This window comes from Protomyctophum parallelum, assembly GCF_964188405.1.
Source record: "Protomyctophum parallelum genome assembly, chromosome: 19".
In the NCBI taxonomy this organism is placed as follows: domain Eukaryota; kingdom Metazoa; phylum Chordata; class Actinopteri; order Myctophiformes; family Myctophidae; genus Protomyctophum; species Protomyctophum parallelum.
In genome coordinates, this window is record NC_139717.1 from 28,217,681 (window position 1) to 28,234,763 (window position 17,083).

At 42.5% G+C, this 17,083-nt stretch overlaps 1 protein-coding gene across 1 annotated transcript in view; it reads left to right on the forward strand.

Moving 5' to 3' along the window:
• snap25a (synaptosome associated protein 25a) overlaps positions 1 to 15,970 on the forward strand; it is a 41,377-nt gene extending 25,407 nt beyond the window's left edge. Inside the window, exons 4-8 of the mRNA XM_083790087.1 lie at positions 4,765 to 4,813; positions 8,293 to 8,410; positions 13,294 to 13,413; positions 14,664 to 14,808; positions 15,832 to 15,970. Coding sequence (XP_083646213.1) covers positions 4,765 to 4,813; positions 8,293 to 8,410; positions 13,294 to 13,413; positions 14,664 to 14,808; positions 15,832 to 15,900 — 501 coding nt within the window. The 3' untranslated portion in view covers positions 15,901 to 15,970. The remainder of the gene's footprint in view (positions 1 to 4,764; positions 4,814 to 8,292; positions 8,411 to 13,293; positions 13,414 to 14,663; positions 14,809 to 15,831) is intronic.
• The last annotated feature ends 1,113 nt before the right edge of the window (positions 15,971 to 17,083 follow it).

The window sequence follows — 17,083 nt, forward strand, 5'->3', positions numbered from 1 at the left end:
TACCACAGGCCGGGAAGGGACCACAGATGGAGGGGATAGGGGGAGAGAATGACAGAGGGAAATGAGATGGGTTTTACTGCCACACCGATGGGACAATAGGTTTGAAAAGACATGAGTGAGAGAAAGAGAGATGGGGTGTAAAAATACGAAGAGGAGAATTACAACACCTCTGGGTGAGACAGAAATGGGGGGGGGGGATGTGGAGGGAAGGAGGAAATGGACGTAAATAAAGGAGGGGGAGAGAGAGAGACATATGTTTGACTTAATTGGCCGGAACCTGGTTTAGTTTATCAGAATTGGGGTTCTATGTGATAATGAAAAAGTAAATATAACATATTTATATACATTTGAAAAAGTCTCACAGTAAATAAGTATCCACATTAAGGGCCTATCTAAATGCACTGTAAAGGCTCATACATAGTCTGGATTTTCGGTGGTGGGGTGTCCACCGAACTACAACATGACGTCACGAGCCGCGGTGAAGAGCAAACCACCGCCACCGCTCCAGCCCTTCTGTCTGTTTTTACTCACCACCGCTCAATGTTATTTCAGCTCCGGTGGTCAGCTCACCACCGGAGCGGTGTTCACCGACTCACCTCACCACCGAAAATCCAGACTATGAATAGGCCTTTAGGCAGACACTGTAGTAGGTGATAGGTGTCTAGTGTCTATCTACCAAGATTTGCATTGGAAGTTACATGATTACTTACTTACGTAGGAACTACAATGTTGACCGGGGTCTCCCTCTCCCTGGGCTCTATATACTTGCCTGCTATTTTCAAATGCAGAATGTTCGCCCCAGAATATAGGGATGCTAGGGTTCATGAAGTTAAAACTAACCTCTGAGATAAACAGGCACAAGCTGCAAAAGCTATCCAACTCCTGCAGTGCCTAATAGAGTCAGGAATACCAAAAGGTATCCATGTGATTTGAATAAGTAAGCAGAATGGAGCTGTGCTAGGCCCTGCTTCACTGGTCCTGCATGGGATGGTGGGCTGATTGTTACTGGGAGCTCCCCCCAGGGAGAGATTTATTCCTCTTGGAATGTGGTGGATCATTCACACACTATGAGAGACTCCTTGCTGAAGATGCAGAGGTGTGTGTGTGTGTGTGTGTGTGTGTGGGTGCGAGCCAGCGTGCGTGCGTGCGCATGCGTGCGTGCCGTGCATTTGATGGTGTTATTTTGACGACACAAAATGGGTTTGAGCCTTTGAGGACATTATGGTTCATTTTAGCCACATAATATAACTAGAACTGCACTCTGTCGAGTGCATACTTGCTTGTTGCACACTAGTAGGCCATAAATGACCTACTAGTGCGCAAGCAGAGCGCGCAAGTACTTTTGACCGCTACAAACTGTCAAATCTCAGTAATGACTACTTGTTATACATATACCTGTACTATGTATATGTAATTTGTTGATTAGCGGTATACTGCGGTTGATTAGCGGTATACTGTTACTTTGCGCCGTACGCACCGTCCCAGCCGTCCCGCCAATTTTGATGCGTATGCACCGTCCCAGCAAATTGTGCCTGATACGGCAGTGGTGCCAGATTACATACATCTGTATAACTAGCTCTCAATGATGACGTAATAAAGATGTGGATTAAAGGACCCAATGCCAGAGTGTAATTGGTTTTCGATGGTGACGTAATGACGATATGTTTTAGTGTTGGGAGGATTAAAGGTAATGCTCCTATGTATACATGTATGTAATCTGGCACCACTGCCGTATCAGGCACAATTTGCTGGGACGGTTCATACGCATCAAAATTGGCGGGACGGCTGGGACGGTGCATACGAGTCCTGGCGAAACTAGTACTTGCGCGCTCTGCTTGCGCAAGTAATAAGTAGCCTCATAGTTCAGAAGCGTATCTCCTGATTTTCTGTAGCGTGAGGCCACCATAGACTGTAAAAAATATGGACAAAGCGTTCCCCGGGTCTAACATGAACGTAAAATGAAGCCTGTAATAATATGCTAATTCCTGATGTAAGTCGCCATCTTTCTAGATCCGTTTGGTACCAGCTGGCCATTGGCTGGCTCCGTTTTGTACCAGCTGGTCATTGGCTGCCCAGACAACGAGGCGGGACTTCCCCCCTTCTTCTCCGTTGGTTTTTATTTTGACTCGAGTGGGAGGAGAAGACTCTTGAGTGGGAGGGGAATCCCGATCATAGACTGTAACGGTAGCCACGCCCCTCAGAACATACGCGACTTTATGGTCATTTTTTTAATTAATGGGACCATAATTTTCCAAAAAGAATATTATTACATTAGAAATGAGACTTTAAACTAGTGACTGGAAGAAGAAAGTATTCATGACCATGTTTATTAAGGTAATACAGTCTAGGTGAAGTTGGGCCAAAATACATGGGCCTCTATGGAGCTATGGGGCTTTTTGGGTCCAGTCCAGCGCCACAACAGGCCATTATATGAACTACCGATTTCAAATGAGGCTTCACGAAATATCTGGCTGACTGCCCCCCTGGAGGCCACACAGTACTGTACATGCCCCAGCCATGATGTACAAGTGCTGTCCACCCCCTGAACATGATGCTAGTATGTCACAGGGACGCACACACAATCCATCCGTTGATATGGAGTGCCAAGCAGAAAGGCATTGGATCCCATTAGTTTTTATAGTCTTTGGTGTGACTCGGCTGGGGATTGAACCCTTGACCTCTCAATCTCAGGGCGGACACTCTAACCACAAGGCCACTGAGCCAGTATAATAACACAAGTAATGTATGGACATAACGTATGAATTATTTCCACCTCTGCCAGGGATTATGTTTCCACCGCATGCCATTAGCATGAAAATGACATGGAGATTTGTATAATATTATCGGTAGTGGTGCTCTAGAGTAAAATCTTTATGATATAGTATTTGATGATGTACAGAAACCTACAGTAGTAGGCTATATAATGTGATATATTTCTGACTACAGTATAAAGAATATTCTGATAACAGTATACGGTAACATGGCTTATTTCTTTTTTGTTATCAATTGTTTTTATTAATAACAAAGACAGTTGGAATAGTTAGAATAGTAATAGGTTTCTGCCTGACAAAATGCCTTCTAAATCCTATCCTATAGTTTGCTTGCTATAGCTAAAATGACACAGATGCTTTCCTGGTTTGAATGGGTTAAGCATCTTCAGGTAAGATCAGAACCCACTGAGCCACTAGCAATCTCTGCATCTTCTTCAGGAGCCTTCCAACATTTCATGCAACATTAGCTCCAAAAAGACACTTTTCAGTTAAGAGTAATGGGGCTTGAACAGATAACCTAACATCTTCAACCAAGTGCTGAGCCCACAGAGCTTCTATGAGTTCTCCCAAGAGTATTTCAAGCTTTCCTTTGTAAATAGTCTTTGACAACATGATGTATAGGAAGAAACAATATTTATTTTTAAATATTTTAAATTTGTAATCTATAGCTATAGCCCCTCCTATGCACAGCTTTGTGTGTATGAGCACGGAATGTGCTCACTGCTCAGCTGATTGGCTGAGCACGGAATGTATGATGATGTATGATGATAAGAGCGCCCCTCACTTTACACAGGTGTGATTTTTAACTTTAACTTAAGATGAATGCATGGCTTTGAACACCCAGCCTGAACACCATATACACACCACTGAGCCTGTGACAATGTCAGTTGGTTCAGTTGGTGTTTTAATCTTTCTCCTGGGACATGGGCTCTGACTAAATGAGCTTGAACAACACCGTCCAGGCCAGATATGAACCCGCTGAGCCACTTACAGAGCCAATCTCAAGGAGATCCAAATGTATTTTAAACCTTGCCCAGGGAATTGGCTCTTAAAACATACTACTGTATACTATATGTCATCAAATAAATGGTATATATTTCTAGAAACGGTCTATCTTTCTATAGTGCCTTTACCCAAAGCGTTTAACATCACCCATTCACACAGTGACAGCAGTCAGCTCAGGAGCAGTTGCAGTTTTCCTAATCTGAATTTTACAAATTAAGATGTTTAACAAATTCTGAGTAAGTTCTTGAGTCGTGTGCAGTCAAATGTTAAGCAGACATTCAAGAGATAAAAGGGGATACTTTCTTATCGGGATGTTATTGTGTCATTTGTACAATGTGATTCGATGGTGTAATATTGTTACGCCTGCAGTGGCCATTTTCCATGTTTCTTGCATTTAGGCTTAGAGGCCAAATGACCTTTGATCTTCTAATCAATACCAGCCCTCATCCTCAAGTGAGGGGAGTGAAGTCTCGTTTGTTCATGTTAAGCACTGAAGGGAAATGATAAGATGCATTTCAGGGATCGGGATGAATGGATTGGGTTGGACTGTAGATCCAGTACTGTAATCAATGTGGGACATTCAGAGGATCATGCTATGATTTACAATTTGTATTATTTAATACATGTTGGGGATGTGGAAATGTTAACCGTTTACAGAAAGTGTTCTGCCTTGCTCAAAAAAGGCATTATGTGGACTGCCACCTTATGTCACCAAGAGGTTTATAATGAATACAATTGCCAGAATCCCTGTGGAAAGTGTCCAGGAACCACCTCTATCCCCCAGATAACAATCTCACTGCCATCAAAGTTCCCTTGCACTTAACCCACAAGTACGCCTATCAGATTTGCTGAGTGAACGAGTGGAGAGATAAGGTTGTATTAGGCTGAAGTTGACACTTACCAAAGACTGATTCTGTCAGTTGTCACCATTCTCTTTATTGATGGCTCTTTTTTCTCACTCACCTTCTCTTTTCTATCTGGCTTTCAGAGCAAAGATGCTGGCATCAGGACACTGGTTATGCTGGACGAGCAGGGAGGTAAGTCATCCAGAGGGGAGATGGGAAGTTTGACCTAAAGCAAAATGTCAATGAGTTGAAGTCATAGATAAGTTGCAGGTATATGTCTTTAGCGATATACTTTATATTACCGTGGTAACTTCAGGTCAAGAAAGGAACATGTAGAGTCTTTATCTTTGATTCTTTACACAGAACACTGTGGGATTCATCAACATGCCAAACAACTGCCAAACAAATGCCTCAAAAGAGGAAGTGAACCCTTTTACCAGACCATAGGAAAACAGTAACCACAGCTCCATCTACTGACTGACTAATAATATGGCATGACCATATACTGTATACAGTAGCATGACCATATACGGCATGACCATATACAACACCACATACAACAATGACATATTAGCATACATACAATAATGGTTCCGATGACATTCACATGTACACTACAGTGTACAGAGGCAGAGTTTAGTGTTTGAATAGCTTTAGTGGAGAGAATATGCATTTGTGAATGGTTTGATTGTTTCATGTGCAAATGCCTGTTTTCATTTGAGTGCATTTCCAAACTACACTAGGTTCTGCATTTGGATAATAATTGCCTATTTGGCTCTTATTTAATATATGGTTTATTCGATTTTTTCCTTTGGTCACAGGCGCCACTTCACCTCACACTGAAGATGCTTTTTTTTTTTACTTTCCACTCACATTTAACACATTTAAATATTTATCTTAAACATTATTTCCTGTTTTGCTAACATTTTCATTTTTACTACTGCCTAATTTTCTTTCTTAAAAAATAATAATTTGCAGCTTTTTTTTCTCTTTCTCGAATTCGCACGCAGGTTTTTGCTTTTCGTGCCAATGAAAATAAAATCTTGACACATGGAAGTGCCAAAACTATTTACAGGTTCCCACTGCATACTGTGTCACACCATCCATGCACTCCCCAGTGCCAAACCCCAGCAGGATACAATATATGTCTTCTCCATAACCTGGTTGGGTTCAACTTGTTTGTCTCTTTGGCAGCTAGTGGTCGGTGACTTCTAGTTTGATCTCAGATCCTTTTATGCCACGTACTCCAGTCTCTTTGATTAAAAGAGTTTTGACTTTAACTTTTTAGTTGCAGCCATTCTGGTGCAGCAGACATACTCCATAGCTGTTCATTGTATTGTTTTTTTTTACCCAAGAGATCATAGCTAGCTGTAGCTAATTAGACTTGGATAAGTCCCAGTTCAGCATTCTTTTTTATTCTGTGAAAAATATAGTATATATATTAGTTTAACCTGTTCAAAGTCTTAATCTGCTGTGGCTGTCTCTGGTAGTTTTAATGGCCATAACAGGTCTGAGAACAGCTACTGTATATAGGGCACCACCACCTGATTGACGTGCCATGTGTATAACAATGGAAAAGAGAGGTGAAAACAAACGATCGATTTAGCTGGTAACGACAACATATTCAATTCAATGAATCCATCAGTTACTTTTGTACAATCCCTGGTTCAATGCAGTCTGTCCATTTTTTTGATGGGCATGTGCCATGTTCCTTTTTTTTAAAGATATTTTTTGGGGGAAGAGAGAGACAGGTAGTGGAATACAACAAACTTTGTTGGTAACGGGATTTGAACCTGCGATGCGCTGCCAGGCATTAGGAGCCTAGTTGTCCGGACCGCTAGGCCGACCGGGCCTATATGCCATGTTCTTGCATGTAGACCTCTGATTGTATTACAAAATTAACACAGTTGTAATGCAGAAAAAAGTGGGTTTGACTACTGTTTCATGCAAATTATGTTCTATGGCAGTTTACCTCTGAAGTCTGTGCTGCAGTGCAGTTCGCATCGTTTGTGTTTAGACAGACTGATGATGTGATTGGTTGTCTTCAGCTCTAACCCAGCTGTCCAATTGGCTCGATTGGCCCAAAAATCCCTGTGAGTCAAAATACATTCTGTTAATTACTGTACACCGACTGGCTGAGGGACAAAACTTCTGTATCCCCCCATCCTCCAGTCATTCATCAATTCCTAATCCCTGTCCCTGTCTATAGCCTAGGATCAAAAAGTCAATTGAAAACAGGTGTCATTAAGCTGAGCTAACTATGGTTCTGGTTTGCCTTTGTCAATATAATCCTTCAGACTATATACCTTACATATTTACTGTCTTAATTCTGTTGATCTCACTTTAGCTGATTCTTGTATAGAATCATGTTTTTGATTCTGAATTTCTTAGTTAAATAGATTTGAGTAAACGCATGCATGCCTGCCGGGAATTGTACAAATCTGACAGTGTCAATGGACTAGTTTTTGGATCGGCTCCATATATTACTGTTCCTCACCTTTCACACTGCTCTTGCGCAACACTCTTCAACAATACAAGAGTGAAGTCCCTGTGCATAACATTGGTTTGCCTTTCCATCAATCCACCACTAGAATCTACTCTCTTGACTCAAACAAGGAACATTTACCATGTCCATAACCTTGACCCAACACACCTACAAGTTCATCTGCCGTTCTCAACTGTAGTGGTTTGAATCAAATACCAAATTATTATAGACTATAAGGTTAAAGGTTTACACCACTTAATAGAGATTGAACAATATTGAACACTGTGAAGTCATACATCGAGCTATTACTTTTTTTGTTTGTTTTAATTCAACTTTTACAATTACAATTTAGTAATATATATTACTAAATCAGATTCTTCACATGACAGAATTCAGTGATTGCTTCTCCATGCCTTGGATGCCCAGTCACAAGGAGATACATGAGTGAAATCCATAAATGTCACCAGTGAAAGATTTCTATAAGCTGAAATCACTGGGGTTATTGACAAATGACACAATCATTGTCACAGTAAAACTTGTGTTGCTTATATACCATTCTCAGGCCTAAAGATCCAGAGAGTGCAGACAATTGTATTATGGCACAACAAATCAATGCCTGCACTCGATAGAAATCTATTTTAGTTCAGTCATAGGAACCCTCCCTTTCTTCCCCATGTACACACGTGCATGCACACTACTATAGGCCAACACACACCATCTCACACGCATGCAGTCAAACAGCAACAGTTGCTACAGTACTCTTCATAACTCATATATTTCTGTCAACCGCTCAATAAACTTCATTCCACTACTGTCATTCCTTTGTCTTAACCAGAGCAACTCGATCGTGTTGAAGATGGCATGAACCATATCAACCAAGACATGAAGGAAGCCGAGAAAAATTTAAAAGATTTAGGGAACTGCTGTGGGCTTTTCATATGTCCGTGTCACAAGTAGGTATATACTGTCTACTGACAATATGCCCGGAAGGTTCTTTCAATATGTGGTGGCGTCCAGTTTTTCCCTCTTTTTATTTAATTTTTTTAGTTTTGTTCGTACTTTCGTTTGTCACAGTGAGTGTCTGAAGTTGTTGTCTTTTTCTCTCTCCTTTCCCTCTCCTCTTTCCTGCCTTCTCCTTTTTCTTGTGCTTCATTCTGTGGGGGATAAATGACTTGTGTTTAATCAGAGCAACTGGAGCGCATCGAGGAGGGAATGGACCAAATCAATAAGGACATGAAGGACGCAGAAAAGAATTTGAACGATCTAGGGAAATTCTGTGGTCTTTGCTCCTGTCCATGTAACAAGTAGGTGCTGCTTGCCTGCCTGCCTGCCTGCCTGCCTGCCGTTTAAAACGAATAGAAACACTGAAAATGAGGTAGAACTGACAGCATAGTGGGCATCAGCCAAAAATCAACTGCTCCAGCTCTAGCTGCGCCTCCAACCTACTAACTCCTGGGTTCTCTCTGACTATCTGATCTGCTCTCTCTCTCACGCACATGTGCACACACACACACACACACACACACACACACACACACACACACACACACACACACACACACACACACGTTCGCTCACTGGCATTTTATACTACCAAAATACCTCCACACACTCAGACAATATACAAACACATGCATAGAAGAATGTGGGCACACAGACACACAAATACACAAAATGTCTGAGTGCCAACGGCCCCAGCAGGTCCTCATTTCATTTGCTGCATTGGACTGGCCTCCAGACAATCTTGAATCCACAGCTCCATGTCACAGATTCCCTTAATTGAGTCCATTGCTCAGAGCCATCATTAAATGTCTGGCTTATGAAAAGTGCATGGATGCTGCAAAAGCGGAACATTGATTTCTGTGCTCATATACTGTAACATGCAAAAACATATAACTCAAACATATCATTTCAATTGACCTTGCCTTTACTCAGGCTGAAACTAACTAGACCTGTGCAAAACGAGCACCAAACGTTCGATCAACCTAAGATCTGTTCCACTCAGCTTTTCATCTTTTCAAGTGCCTCTTTGAGTACTCTTCTATCAAGTGCCCTTTTATACGTGCCATGTTCTTTTGAGCTAAAACCTATTCACACGCAATGGGAATGATCTGCATACATGTGCAGCCATCATGGAAGTACCATTTTATATCTAATTCACAGCTAATTTAAATAGAAAAAAAGTGTTATGGACAACTACTGTCAACAAAATTCCAAATTTGATACACATAATGTGATTTAATTCCCGGGATTAAGCAAATATCTGTGAAAATATACATTTTCATAGATGTTTGCCTAAGGCTGTGACCAAAATAGAGTTGAGCTCAACTGTGGTGAAGTGCCCCTTTAATGCATCAGCTACCAATGACAATGCAATGATCCTGGTCCTGAAATGCCTCTGGGAAGCCCGATGCCGTCTCGACACTTCTCCTCATGCATGACCTTCTATTACTTATCACTACTACCACGCCGCTTAACACCAACTACTAGACCCAAGTACTACTAAACCTTTCTGTCCCACATCCACACCCTCTCTGAACCGCACTCTTTCAGACATTCTTTAAAACCACTATAAGTGCCAATGCCTGCCCCTGTTGAATGCTCATGCATGCAATGATGGTGATGGTGATAATGATGATGATGATGACAGTGTTGCTGCTGATGCACCACATAACGACAATGCCACGCGTGGTGATGACCTCTACACTAAGGCTGCGATGCTGAGACAGTGAATGGGTTGCTGGTTGATGCTGATCGAATCCTTCTATGTTTCATTTAACATGATCAAGCCTGGGGGATGTCTTATAGTTAGCTGGATAACAACTGTGGAATGGAGAGGTTGGAGATGAACGAGGGATAAACAGGATCGAGGACAGAGAAAAGACTTGCTGTTTTAAAGTGACAAACGGAACAACGTTAGACTTAGGCAGTCTATTTTTACATCAGAAACAAACACAAAAATTGGCTGTGGAATCTACTCGATATTGAGTAAACTGTAGTCTCACAAATTAACTGTTCAACCACTTAAACCCTTTTTTATACTGTTGTTAGGCAACGTGGTGAGCTTGTGGATCGGCAATTTCCACTATTTGTGCATGTGCGGCTGTGGCCCACAATTGGGATGTCAAAGATGGTGAGAAACAGACAGTTCCTGATCAGACCCGAGACTTGACCACCGAGAGAGAACAACACAGTGCATTTTCTCTGCAGTGTCATCTGCTCTGTGCTAAATTAGCCATTATCCTGTACTAGCTGTTCCACACTACTGTTAGCGTAGCTCTCTCTTTTGCGCCTTGGGGGGGGGGGGGGGGGGTTCATATACATATACATGTAGGTCAACCCCATCAGATATCGCCATGATACCATGCTGGGAAGTTCACTGAAAAGGCAAAGATAAGATAGATGCAGAGATGCCTGCGAGAACAAAGAGAATCAATTCTGTTGGAAGTAATTTTTTTCTTCTTTTGTTGTGAGTTATTGTTGCATATACACAGACCGTACTGTAAATGGCACACTAATGCCTTTGAAATCCCAGCTGTCTTTTAGATTTAGCTGACTCCAGACAATTTTGGTGCTGATGCCTTTTGATCCAGGCTGTCTGCATGCCAGCTTTAGAAGAGTTTGATCGGTGTATAGATCAACTCGCAGGTCTCTCTGGGAATGAGTTAGTAGATGGAACAACTTCAGTTTCACCCTGCAGACATGCATGATCTAATCAGATCATCTCTTACAGGGAAACTGATTAGGGAGACAGACTATAGGGCCATATCTTGCGCCACCCAAAGGCCTATTCATAGTCTGGATTTTCGGTGGCGAGGTGACCACCGCTCCGGTGGTGAGCTGACCACCGGAGCTGAAATAACGTTGAGCGGTGGTGAGTAAAAACAGAGAGAAGGGCTGGAGCGGTGGCGGTGGTTTGCTCTTCACCGCGGCTCGTGACGTCATGTTGTAGTTCGGTGGTCACCCCACCACCGTAAATCCAGACTATGTATGAGCCTTAAACCCTTATCCCTAAACTTATTTGCCATTTTTTACTATTTAAAAAAACCTTTTAAAATAGGAGCAGAGGATTACTACAGGGAGTGTGTTTACCACTCTGCTCTGTGACAGCAGGGAGAGGGCCGGAATATTTGCCTCAGTCCATTTTCTATTAATAAATCTAATGTAGGAGGCTAAGCACATCTCCATCTGAAACAACCACAATGCATCCTCAACAAAACCAACCAGCAGAGAAAGGGCAGAGAGAGAGAGAGAGAGAGAGAGAGAGAGAGAGAAGGTTGATGTTTTGCAGTTTGAACAGAAGAATAAACGGAGGAGTGTTGATGATAAACAGAAGCTGACATAATGATACAGTATGTTGATGTAGCCCTTGACCGATCTGCCGCTTCATATAACAAACCAACGTGAATGCATGTCGATACATTCATGTTGTCAATTCAGTTTAATGCTCCATCTTCCGAAAGCCAACCAGCTTGTGTATTACTTGTTCCCATGCAACCTCTGGATGGCTGGACTGCAACAGTGGGACCCTATAAATGCAAAGGTCTCTTGCTGACTGACTGACTTACTGAGTGACCGTTGGTCGGTCGGTGGGCTTAACAGACCAGCTAATCATAGAGCAATGATCCCTCCTGGTTAAGGGATATTCTGTCTAAGCGTGCTTCATTTGACGACGCTGGTGCTACCGTAACTGTACGACAATGATCGATTACATATCGCCGCCCATGTTCCTGTATTCGTTGTTGTTCAAATTCAAATCGTTTTGTATACACGATCAAGCCATATACATGTTTTTGGCCCAGTCTTATTGTAGTGTTTCTGTTTTACAAAATAATGTGATGGAACACATGGACTACAGATTGCTACATTAGCACAGAAGCAACTTGCTAGCCCATTGAACAGAAATTGCTAGTTGAGGACCCAATCATCCTGCAGTCAGAACCTTGTCATATTATTCTTCACTCAACATAAATTCTACGCGATATGAAGGCTTATCGAGAGCAGCCCGACGTGACTAATAAGAAATTAATGATTAATAATTTACCAAAGTGTTTTTTCTCATTGACTCCCTCCAGTTTCTTGTCTTTAATTCAGTTATTTTTTCCCTCTGGTTTCCTTTTGTTTGCAGTTTGTTCTTCACACTAATTGTTGTCGTCGTCTCCTCCTGATGATGTAACGCGTCCTATGTTGTGTGTCTGCCAAAAGCTTGTGTCTCTTCTCTGTTCTCTGTCACACAGGGACATGTAACTGTGGAATGTAGGGTGGGGGAGGGTAGGGTGTTTGTGTGTACGGGCCGGGTGGAGGTGTATACGGGTGGGGTTTAAAGAAGAAACCAGCAGGTGGAGTGTTGGGAGGGTGCGGGGGGGGTCTTGGTCGGGGGGTCCCGATACCAAGTCATCTCAAGTGTTGCAGCAGTCAGCACTCAGCACGCATGCCTCCGTTACATAAACCCTGATTTGATTCCAGCTTGAGTGAAGGTATGTAACTCAGCATACAAGGCTGCTGGTTTCCAGCAGTATGTTATATACCTATATATACCTATAGGAGATATAACATCGTGGAGATAGTGACTGTGACAATGCCACATACAGTACAGCACTGCTGTATGATGACAGAAACCGCACACAGCCAAACCAAACGTACCTCCCCACCGATCTACCAGCCTATCCATGCCTGCTATGCTCTGCTTGACCTAATCTATTCCCGTTTTGAGCCCACTTTGTGCTTGGTCGTACGGCCTTACCCCTCGCCAGAAAAAGACGGCGAGTGGCAGAGTCGCACGGTGAAGTATTGGGTTGGGCTTTAAATATATATTTCTGTGCTGGATGCATGATTATCAAATAGCACGTCTGTATGTCAGCTGATCACGCTGTAGACTTACATCTGATTTAGACTTCGTTGCACGACCCTTTCGTCGAACTACACCATTTTCATTTGTAAAAGCCCTTACAATCGAAAATACCTTTTTTTGGCGAGCGAAAGGGTCGCATGATGGAGTATGAATTAGCCAAGTGCTATTTACGTGCTGCTGCATTGCCTCAAATCCTAGGCTCTCTTCATAGATATATCTCAGTGAGTGTGCAATTTAAGCGGCGAATGTTGAGTTGATGAATAACTGTTCCTCCTCCTCTTCCCCATCGTCATCGTCACTTTCCTCCTGCTACTCTTCATCATCGCCGGTATCCAGGATGAAGGGCGGCGGCAGCAAGGCCTGGGGCAAAAATCAGGATGGCGTGGTGGCCAGCCAGCCTGCCCGCGTGGTGGACGAACGCGAACAGATGGCCATTAGTGGGGGCTTCATCCGCAGGTGAGAGGGATGATGAGACTGGAGGGTGTGTGGTATACACAGCTAAATCCTCATTGTTAACCATACCTTTTAAGTGCATTGTCTCCCTCTGCCAATGGAGGTGTAAATTGCAACAATGTCCGAACTACCTCCAAGAACTTTGCCATTTTCAACATGTATGTGTCCTGCCCAACAGGGCACAGGACTGTTTTCGTAATCATGCACTCTCCAGCTGGCTTTTTGACCATTACCATTGATTGCCGCAATGGTTTCAAGTTCAACACGTCCCACCTGCAGTTTATTTTGGACTGCTCCCATCAGACAATAAGAGACAGGACCGGGTGCAGGATTTGAACATTTCAGCACCACAGACAGAGACACACAGTGGTCTGGGCTTTTAATAGTTCCTTAACGTTTCAAAATTACATTATCCTCTATATTTACACACAAGATAATGTGCTCATGTCAAGCTGAAGTAAAGCATTAGCATGACAAATAACTTGGGCCTATTCTTTTTTAGCATAAAGCTCTCTATCACTGCAAAGCAGACAAAAGGTTGTTCAAATGTGCAATAATTAACATTAATTGAAATGTAATTACATTGAAACACTGATAGCCTAGCCTAGAAGAATAGAGACACCAGATCTATTGTAATAACATACTCTACCATACAGTACCATACAGATTGAAGCTTGGAATGAACAATTTTACTGTGTAGGTAGAAGAAAAATGAGAGAGGGGGAAGATGTGTGTTTATCTACGTGCACGCTCACCGCTCGCACACACACACACACACACACACACACACACACACACACACACACACACACACAGCTTAAACTGAGAGGAAATAAATTGTCCATCTGGTGATGTGAGAATGTGGGATGTAAGGGAACCCTGGTGGGACCGGCGAGGGAGGAGAAAGAGACAGAGAGGTCAGAGATGACCATCTGACAGTGCGGAGCAGAGAGGAGGTGCCATGGGAGGCCCAGAGAAGGAAGACTAGCTAAAAACATCACTCCTATTTCTTCACTTAGAAACGTTTTGTTTTACATAAATGAACCTCAAGTGAAATCTATGGACATGACAACAGTGGTGTGTGTGTGTGTGTGTGTGTGTGTGTGTGTGTATGTGTGTTCGTGCGTGCGTGCGTGCGTGTGTGCGTGTGTGTACGTACACTCATTACTGTCTCTATATACATCCTGGTGTGTGTGTGTGTGTGTGTGTGCACGTGTGTGCGTGTGTATTTGCGTGTGTGTATGTGCATGTAGGGTAACAGACGACGCCCGGGAGAATGAGATGGATGAGAACCTGGAACAGGTTGGAGGTATCATCGGTAACCTGCGCCATATGGCACTGGACATGGGCAACGAGATCGACACTCAGAACCGCCAGATAGACAGGATCATGGATAAGGTACAGCCACATGCATCCCATTAATATAGAGCAGTGGTTCCCAAACTTTTTCATGTCAAGGACCCCCAAATCAATATTTATTAGGCCACGGACCCCCCATTTGAAAACATATGCCAGTGACCCCGATAAGGGTCGATTTTATGGCTCCAGCAGTGATTCCAAAACATATTAATTTCAAGGACCCCCAGTTTCACATGCATTATGCTACGGACCCCCGATTTAATGGCATTTCTATCTCTGGTACCCGCATTTATATTGTAAAACCACTGTTAATTTAACTCTGAGAGTGTACAAATGGTTCCATTTGTACACTCTCAGAGTTACAGACCCATAAGGGTCCATTTGGTTCCTAATTATCATTTAGCTGGGTCCCCCCTGGAACTCCCTTAAGTACCCCTGGGGGTCCCCGGACCCCACTTTGGGAAGCACTGGTATAGAGTAGGCAGATGCCAGATATGTAGACTGCATGTATTTGAAAAAGAAAAAATACTAGTGAGGGGCGCTCTCATCATCGTACATCATCATACATCATCTCATTCCAGCCAATCACAATTTGCACCCCTCACCTTCGTCATAAATGTTCTGAGATCTGCAGCTCACTACATAATACATTGTCATGTGTTAAGAATTTGTGGCTCAGAAGGTAAAGTATAATTGTGATTATGATCACAAGTGCGACTCCCGCTCGGTCTCAACTATTAGCTGCCGTTTCAGCATTTGTGAATGATTGAACCCGGATCTTCATAGGGTCCCATAAGACACCTATAGTATAAGGGCCATAATGAACCGCCTCTTACCACTTACAGTATGTAACCACCTGGATTCAAAACCAAATCGCCCATGTGGGAAATTAAACATCTACCGCCTCATTCAAAGGGGGAACTTCCCCTCTGGGCTGCAGGCAGGGCTACTCTGTTATACTCCTAATGCAATAACATGAGGGGGATGCTACAAGACAATAATGTACCGGTACGTATATCCTGCTGACATTCTTCTCTTTATTAATCTCTTCACTCCATCCAGGCCGATTCCAACAAGACCAGGATTGACGAGGCCAACCAGCGTGCCACAAAGATGTTGGGCAGTGGCTAAGCTCCCTCCCGACCTCCTGAGCCCGCGCTGTCCTGCCGTGCGCGCCCCCTGCCATCAGGCGCCGACATGCTTTCATCATGGTATTGACCTTCTAGGTTTGCACACATGCACATATCACCTCCCCCGACCTGCCCCTCATTGTAAACGTCGTTCTGTGTCGTCTGTCGAGCTTTTTCAAAAATGATTGTCCTCGTAAAAAGATGATTTATTTATACTCCGTATATCATTCTTTCCAAAGGTTGTATATAGTGACTCGATGGCTCTCTAGCTCACCTGTGAAGTTTTTATTCTCTTTATCGAAAAATATATAGTATATATATATATCATATATTATAATATAACATATATAATATATATATACAAAAGTACACTGCGCTAGATGACAAGTATAATAGGAATGCTCTACTACAAGCTGTTTTCTTTTCTTTTCTTTTGTTATTTTCTTTTCCGAGTGTCGTCCTGGTAGAACTGTGTCATTCCATTTAGGCTACTGTCATGCTCCTTATTTTGGTGTCGTCATACGAAAGGGAGAAGAGCGATTGGACGAGAACAAAAACACATGAATAAACATGTATCTAAGCGAGGGTCCAGGCTGAAGGGGTTTACAAAGAGCACTTAACAATCAAAAACAAAGGCAGTCTTTGGTTTCATTGTTCTTTTTTTCCCCTCATCGCAATCATAATGAGTTCCTGTTTAGACAATGTGCAACTAGATCTCTCTGTAGCTGTATTAGACATTGCATTCCTCCAAGTAACGTGATTTGTGCGTTCTCTGCATGACAAATGGTAGATTTTAGAGCCTTATAAATGAAAAAACGTGTCTGAAAAATATATATAAAAAATGATAACATGGCAGTAGCAAATTGACAAAAACGCATGCTCAGTATTAGGACACAGTTGATCGTTCCATACTCTACAAGTTTGCAATAGTGCCACTCTTTCTGTCTCTATATATTTATCTACTGTGACCATCTCGTTAAATCTCGTAAAATAATGCAAAAAGGGATTAAAAAAAATAAAAGGTGATGAGATCATGAGGGGAAAAAATTAGGACTTGGGGGTTGTATTGCAAAAATATATATATAAAAAAACAATGACCTGTTTTCTAAACAAATATGCAGTTCAGTGATGAAAATGTTGATTATGTGCTGAAAGATGGAGACTGGTTGTGTACTGTAACATAG